This window comes from Trichechus manatus, unplaced genomic scaffold (genome assembly GCF_000243295.1).
Source record: "Trichechus manatus latirostris isolate Lorelei unplaced genomic scaffold, TriManLat1.0 scaffold00028, whole genome shotgun sequence".
In the NCBI taxonomy this organism is placed as follows: Eukaryota; Metazoa; Chordata; class Mammalia; order Sirenia; family Trichechidae; genus Trichechus; species Trichechus manatus.
This window is the reverse complement of record NW_004443964.1, coordinates 2,781,655-2,789,658: the sequence shown is the minus strand read 5'-3', so window position 1 is coordinate 2,789,658 and position 8,004 is coordinate 2,781,655. Positions and strand designations below refer to the sequence as shown.

At 50.1% G+C, this 8,004-nt stretch overlaps 1 protein-coding gene across 1 annotated transcript in view; it reads left to right on the top strand.

Annotated features, from left to right (window-relative positions):
* Positions 1-7,712, top strand: part of CCDC40 (coiled-coil domain 40 molecular ruler complex subunit) — a 56,260-nt gene extending 48,548 nt beyond the window's left edge. The window contains exons 17-19 of the mRNA XM_004374366.1: positions 4,368-4,556; positions 5,175-5,333; positions 7,464-7,712. Coding sequence (XP_004374423.1) covers positions 4,368-4,556; positions 5,175-5,333; positions 7,464-7,712 — 597 coding nt within the window. The remainder of the gene's footprint in view (positions 1-4,367; positions 4,557-5,174; positions 5,334-7,463) is intronic.
* The last annotated feature ends 292 nt before the right edge of the window (positions 7,713-8,004 follow it).

Below are 8,004 nucleotides of genomic sequence, written 5' to 3'. Positions count from 1 at the left end.
CCCCCCCAGCACCCAAGCCAAGTCCCAACACCAGGGGAGCAGAGAACATCAGCTTTCCCTCCCCCCAGCACCCAAGCCAAGTCCCACCACCAGGGGAGCAGAGAACATCAGCTTTCCCTCCCCCCCAGCACCTAAGTCAAGTCCCACCACCCTCCCTCCCCCCCAGCACCCAAGCCAAGTCCCACCACCAGGGGAGCAAAGAATATCAGCCTTCCCTCCCCCCAACATCCCCTCCTCAGGGGCTCCCCACACACCCCTCTCAGAACTGACGCAAATACATACAGACAGGGGTTTTAAACAAAAATAGGAACTTGCGTGTGTGTGGCAGAGATTGACTACAGAGAGGCACAACGAGTTGTTGGGGTGACAGAATGTCCTCATCTCAACTGTAATGGCTGCATGATTGTGTACATCTGTGAACACTCAGCAAACTGTACACTTACAAATGGTGAATTTTACCGTTTGTAAATTATTCCTCAGTAAATCTGAATTTAAAAAGAAAAAAATAGGAACTTACTATACATATAACTCTGCAACTAATTTTTTTTTTTTTTAACTCCATAGACACTTTTTTTTTTTAACAGTTACAGAATATTCAGTGCTAAGGATGTGCTGGAGCCCTGGTGGCACAGTGGTTAAGAGCTCGGCTGCTAACCAAAAGGTCAGCAGTTTGAATCCACCAGCAGCTCCTTGGAAACCCGGTAGGGCAGCTCTCCTCCTGCTTGTTTGTTTGTTTAAGGACATGTCACTTCTGTAAACATTCCAGGCTGGTGGAAATGCTCGCCCCCCGTTTGCTGCGGCCGTTGCTTCTCCCTGTGAGTGACTCGCGATAGCACCCTTGCTGTTTTTTGATTTTGTTTATAACGTAGGCCAGATCCCCACAAGTGGGACGACTGGCTCAAAGAGTATGTAAATTCTGGACTGTAACAGAGTCTGCCAGATTATTTTTCCAAAAAGCACGTGAGAATGATTATCGCCCTACACCCTCGCCAGCTCAGAGGGATGTCCGTCTAGAAACCCGTTATCATCGAGTCAATTCCAACTCATAGCGACCCTATAGGACAGAGTAGAACTGCCCCATAGGGTTTCCAAGGCGTAATGTTTACAGGGAAATCCTGGTGGTGTAGTGGTTAAGGGCTACCACTGTGCACCAAAAGGTTGGCAGTTCAAATCCACCAGGCCCTCCTTGGAAACTCTATGGGGCAGTTCTGCTCTGTACTATAGGGTCACTATGAGTCAGAATTGACTCGATGGCAAAGAGTTTGGGTTTTTTTTTAAATAAGTCTTTACAGAAGTAGACTGCCACATCTTTCTTCTGTGGAGCAACTGGTGGGTTCGAACAGCCGACCTTTGTGTTAGCAGCCAAGCTCTTAACCACTGCACTACCAGGGCTCCTTTGTCAATCTATAGGTCTTAAAATTTTTTTTTTATTTACCTCCCCATTCCTCCTCTCCCCAGCCCCTGGTAACCACTAATCTTTTGTCTGTACGAATTCGCCTGTTCTAGGCATTTCATCCGAGTGGGGTCACAATATGTACCTTTGTGTCTGGCTTCTTTCACTCGGCATGGTATTTTCGAGGCTCGTTCATGCCATAGCGTTTGCCAGGACTTCATTTCTCCTTACGACTGAATAATATTCCACTGTATGGATGGACCGCACTTTATTTATCCATTCATCTGTTGAGGGGCACTTGGGCTGTTTGCACCTTTTGACTATTGTCAATAATTGTTTTTGTTTTTTTTTAATTGAGGCATTTAAAGGAGTAAAAATGCCCTCTTTTTGGTGTACAGTCCTATGAGTTTTGACAAATGTATATAATCATGTAACCACCACATCAAGACGTAGACTATTTCCATCACCGCCAAATTTCCTCCTGCCCCTCTGTAGTCAGGCCTCCCCAGCCGCCAGCCTCTGACAACCACCCATCTGTTTCCATTCTCGTAGCTTTGGCTTTTCCAGACTGTCACATAAGTGGATCCTGAGTATGCCGCCTCTTGGGTCTGACCTTTTTTCTCCTAGCATATAATGCATTTGAGATTCGTTGCTGTTGGTGAAATCCAGTCATTCAGTATGTCCTTTTAGAGACTGTGCGTTTGGTGTGTCACAGAAATCTTTGCTTAGCCCAAGGTCACAAAGACTTTCTCTTCTGTTTTCTTCTATAAGTTTTCTTACTTTTAGGTTTTGAATTGAGGTCTGATGCTCTATTCTGAGCCCATTGTTTTATATGGTATGAGTTGTGGATGAAGGTTCTTTTTTCTTTTTGTATACGGATATCTCATTGTTTCAGCTCCACTTATTGAAAAGATAATCCTTTCTTCATTGAATTGTCTCTGCACTTTTGTTGAAAATCAATTGACTGTGTTTGTGCGGGCTTTTCTGAGCTCTCTATTCTGTTCCATTGCTCTGCATGTCTGTTCTTTCCCCAGTACCACACTGCCTTGATTACTGTCTCTCAGTAGTTATGGGATTCCTCCAACCTTGCTTCTTTTTCAAAAAAATTTTTGGCTATTCTGTGTCCTTTGCCTTTCCATAAAAATTTTAGAATCAGCTCCTTGGTTTCTACAAAAACTCCTGCTGGGATTGTGATTAAGACTGCATTAAATCTATAGATCAGTTTGAGGAGAATTAACAGCTTAATAGCATTGAGTTTCCAGTCCATGAACACAGTACAGGTAGTCCCTGATTTACGACTGGGTTCTGTTCGACAAATCCATTGTAAGATGGTTCTGACATAAGTCAAATACCTCTTTTTTTTTTTTTTTAAGTTTTCATTATTACTGCCTATTATCAGTATCTTTATAAATCTAATCTTTATTTGTATCTGGGGGTTGGAAACATCTGCAAATGAACATCTGAGAAGGATAGCATCAGCAAATCACACACTGCGACACTGTATGGAGTCCCTATTACTAACGAGAAGATGTTAAAAAAAAGAGGACAGTCGGAAGGGCGGTTCGTGGGAACTCAAATACGCTGTAAGCCGGGGGCCACCTGTTTGTCTGTCCGTTTAGTTGGTTCTTTGATTTCTTTCATTGGAGTTGTTAGTTTTCATGGATTTATCCCTAAGTCTTTGTGCTGGTTTTTTGTGCCGTTTTAACTGGCACTTTTTAATTTCCATTTCCGGCGGTTCATTGTTAGTCTATAGAAATACGGTTGATTTTCGTACATTGACTTTGTTTCTATGGCTTTGCTAATCTCAACTCTTTTTATCAATCTTTGTCATGTTTGACAGCTTGGTATGTGAAAAGGGGCACCTCGATGTCCTGCGGATGTGTGTTGCTATGTGTACCTGAAGGCGGGATTCAGCATCTGTGTGTGCATGTGTGCACGCGTGTGCATGCGTGAGCTGCTGCGTTTGTGTGTTGGCGTTTGCATTTCCTCGTCTGGGAGTTGCCTGTTCGTATCCTTGGTGATTTTTCTGCTGAGCAGTGTCTCTGATTTCCTAACGGTTTGTAGTGGCTCTTCCTGCACCAGGGCTATTAACCCGTCTGTCCTGTCTATTGTACGCGTATTCTCTAGGCACGCGGTCACCCTTACGCTTTGTTCAGAGTTTCTTTTGGCACAGAGATGTTTAAACATGGTTGACATTGATTTAGACGTTGAATCCACCCGGGGTTTATTTTTTAAGCTATGGTACGAAACAGGCGCTGTTGCTATCCAGTCCGTTCCGACTCACAGTGACCCTATAGGACAGGGTAGAACTGCCCCGTATGGTTTCCAGGGAGCAGCTGGTGGGTTCAAACCGCCGACCTTTTAGGTAGCAGCCGAGCTCTCAACCACTGTGCCACCAGGGCTTCAGTGTTAACAATAGGTATTAAGTAATTTGTGCTTTCCTCACGGAACTGGAAGGCCTCATTGGTCACATACTGCCTCCCGCGTTCACCGTCCTCATTCTCTGCTCTCTGGTCACTTGGCCAAGGTTTGGGCCAATGTCAGAGTGTTTCTATCATTGTCGCTTTATGGTACATTTTAAAACCTAGCAGGGCAGGTCTCCCTCCGCTATGGTCTGCTCATTCTCCTTAACTCTCTTCAGGAATTCTTGCCGGCTTATTCCTTATTAAAAAAACAGTTGCCGTCGAGTCAGACCCCATAGGACAGAGTAGAACTGCCCCATAGGGTTTCCAAGGAGCGGCTGGTGAATTCGAACTGCCAACTTTTTGGTTAGCAGCCTGAGCTCTTAACCCCTGTGCCGCCAGGGCTCTGAATTCCTTGTATTGAACCTTAAAGTCATTTTGTCCGACTGATGATGGTTACTGAGTTCTCCTGGAGGTGCAGCTCACACCATCCCCCTCTGCCGGTCCAGTTGGTGGTGTACTTGGGGGGCACCTCTTCCCTGCGTCCCAGCCCCTCTGCCCCGTGTCCCCAGGTGAAGCATGGGCAGCTGCTGAAGCAGCAGGAGAAGATGATCCGTGCCATGGAGATGGCCGTGGTTCACAGAGACACCATCACAGCCCGGGCTGAGGGCCAGAGCAAGACAGACAAGAAGGTGTTAACCCTCACGGACTTCCACCACAAGCAGGTGGAGCTGAGACGGAAAATCAGGGACACTCACAAGGTAGGGAGCAGCGTCAGACAGAGGAGAGGAGATTGAAATCACGCCCAGGGTGAGTGAAGGAATGTTTCTGCCCAGGCTCAATGTCTGCCTTCCCCAACCCTCTCCCTCCCACCCCCAGCTATGTGCTGAGGGTGTCCCCGGCTGGCCTCCTCTGTCCCCCTTTCTGCATCTCTCTGCAAGTACTGCTAAGACTCCTCCGAGGGTCCCCCACTTCCCACTGGCCACCAGGCCAACCCCCTCTGTGCCCTGAGTGTCTCCTCCCTGCCCTGGACACCACACATACCAGGCCATCCTTGGTCCCTGTGCCGAGCAGGCAGACTGGGTGCAGGAGGAGCCCCTAGAACTGCTCAGCCCCCATTTCTCTCTCCAAGCTATGCCCACCTGGGGCAGCGCAGCCCTGGCATGCGCGTCCTGGCGCCCTGGCAGTCCACCTCTCCCGGTGATCCATCCCTGAAGGGCAAGGCCATTGGACACCTCTCTGGCACCCTCCCTGCAGGGTCTGGCCGAAGAATGGGCATGTAGAAGGCCCGGCAGCGGTTACAGATGGATTCTTCTAGGTCCCCTAAGTAAGCAGGGAACGGGTCAGGACGCTACTCTCTCTTTCTCTCTCTCTGCCAGGCCACCGAGGACTGCACGACAACCGTCTTGGAGCTGGAAGAAAGGCAGAAAATCTTGAGTGACTCCCTGACGGAGAAGCAGGAGAAGCTGTCAGCCGTGCAGTCGGACTCCGATGTCCTTGACGCCGACCTTGAACGGCTCGTGGCCCTGAAGCGGCAGGTAGGCACACCCCGAGGGGTCACTAGGGTGGCAGGTGTCCTGGGCCTCCTTGGACAAAGGCCTTCTCTCAGCCCAGCTAAGCCCCGGCTGACCACGTCCCCGGCCGGCCCACATCCCTGCGGCTTCGCCACTCGTTCCTAGTTACGGAGTATCTCTTATGGGCCAAGCGCTGTTCTAGGTACTAGGGCTAAAGGATAGAGGAAAGACAAAAATCCCTGCCCTCCTGGAGGTGAGGAGCCCTGGGGGCCCAGTGGTTAAGAGCTCGGCTGCTAACTAAAATGTCGGCAGTCTGAATCCACCAGCTGCTCCTTGGAAACTCTGTGGGGCAGTGCTACTCTGTCCTAGGGGGTCGCTGTGAGTCGGAATTGACTCGACGGTAATGGGTACAATGGATACTGCCTGTGGTGACATTTGGGGAGATGGATAATAAACTAAGAAGTAAAGAGATATTGTGTGTTAGATGGTGGTCAGTGCTTTGGAGAAAAATAAAGCTGGGAAGAGGAGGGCTGGGGTGAAAGGGGGGCTGAACTTTGTAAAAGATTTTAATTTTTGTTGTTGTTGAGAATATACACAGCCGGACGTACACCAATTCATCAGTCTCTACACGTACAATTCAGGGACACTGATGACATTCTTCCAGTTGTGCAGCCATTCTCAGCCTCCTTTTCCGAGTTGTTCCTCCCCCGTGAACATAAACTCACTGCCCCCTCGGGTTCCTGTCTGAGCTTTCCAGTTGCTGTTGTCAGTTTGATCCCCTGTAGATGGATCTTAAACGAGCACAATGCTCAAGGCAGACGTTCTTTACTAGGTTAAGCTGATCATTGTTTGGTTTTAAGAAGACTTCAGGGGATATTTTTGGTTTAAGGCTTAAAGATTTTCTCAGTGCAACAGTTTCAGGAGGTCATCCAGTTTCTATGGGTCCCACCCAAACCCACTGCCCTCAAGTGGATTCTGACTCATAGCGACCCCACAGGACAGAGGAGAACTGCCCCATAGGGTTTCCAAGGCTGTCATCTTTACGGAAGCAGATTGTCACATCTTTCTCCTGTGGAGCGGCTGGTGGGTTTGAACCGCGGACCTTTCGGTTAGCAGCTGAGCGCTTAACCACTGCGCCACGAGGGCTCCTTTCCATGGCTCCAGAAAGTCTAGATTCCATAAGAATTTGAAATTCTGTTCTGCATGGTGGGGGCTGCACTTTTAAATAGGGAGGTGGGAAGGTGCCACAGACGACATCTGAATGGAGACGAGAAGAAGCGAGGTCAAGCGGGGAGCTCGAGAGTGTCGGGGGGCCAGCAGCCTTCAAGGCTGGAGTGAAGTGGGGGTGGGGATGAGGCGCTGGGGACCACAGCAATGACTTTGGCCTTCTCGCTCAGTGAGGTGGGAGACGGTGGACGGTCGGAGCTGGGCAGCGATGGGCGTGACAAGACCACCTGGCTCTGGGGTTGAGAGCAGAAAGGGGACAAGGATGGAAGCAGGGGCCGGTTGGGGGCCATCATGGCACTTCAGGGGACAGCAGCACACGGCTGGCGAGACTCGGTCAGATTCTGCATGTTTTGAAAGTCGCCCCGATGGGATTTCCCGCTAGGCTGGATGTGGTGTGAGCAGAAGAGCCTGAGATTCTGGCCTGATAAGCTGGAAGGAGGGAGTTGTGATCACCTGAGATGGGGCAGGGACCGGCATCGGCACCGGGCCAACACATGGATGGGGTCAAAGATATCCCCTAGGCAGCGGACGAAGGAAAGGCTCCCAGCTGATGCCTGCTGGCCCTTCCTGGGGATTCCGAGACATAGCGCCCTTCTCGAGGATGTTCTCTTTGGTGATTTCTCACAGCTGAGCTGGTGTGAAGGAGTCCCTGGGTGGTACAAACGGTTAACATGCTGGCTGCTAACCGAAAGGCTGGAGGTTCAAGTCCACCCAGAGGTGCCTTGGAAGAAAGGCCTGGCGATCTCCTTCCAAAAACTCAGCCATTGAAAACCCCATGGAGCACAGTTCAGCTCTGACACACATGGGGCCACCATGAGTCAGAGTCGGCTCCACGGCAGCTGGTTTCGTTTCTGGTTTTGGAGTTTGTGTGGGGGCACTGGGTTCTCTAATTTGCCCAGCCTAATTCCGTGTCTTTCCCCCCACTAGAACCTCTCGGAGATCGTGACCTTGCAGACGCGCCTGAAGCACCTGCAGGCCGTGAAGGATGGGAAGTACGTGTTCCTGGTCCGCTCGGAGCAGTCCCTGCAGGCGGAGAGCACGCGGCTGGACAACCGGCTGGCCGTCATCAGCGCCGTCCTGGACCACGTGAAGAATGAGTACCCCCAGTTTCAGGAGACCTTGCACAAGCTCGGCCAGACCATCGCCACCAGGCTGGAGGCGTCTGGGTCTTCCTAGGGGCAGCCGCCACGTGGACGAGATTGTGATAGTGTTTTTCCTCCAGACACTTCACAATCTTTTTGTGTGGCTGGAAGCCATGAAACAGATTAGGAGAAATAAGCAGGCTAGCACTGTAGGTTTTTTTTTTTTTGAAGCCATCCAGCACTTAGACGCCAGTGATTCCCGTTGTGTTTCGGTGAGCTTGCGCCTTCTGTATGCAAGGACAGAAGCTGGGCACGCAAACCCATATTCGTACGCGGGACTTACTGGTTGGTGGAGACGCCCTCCTGTTTCTGCCGGAGACAGTGGT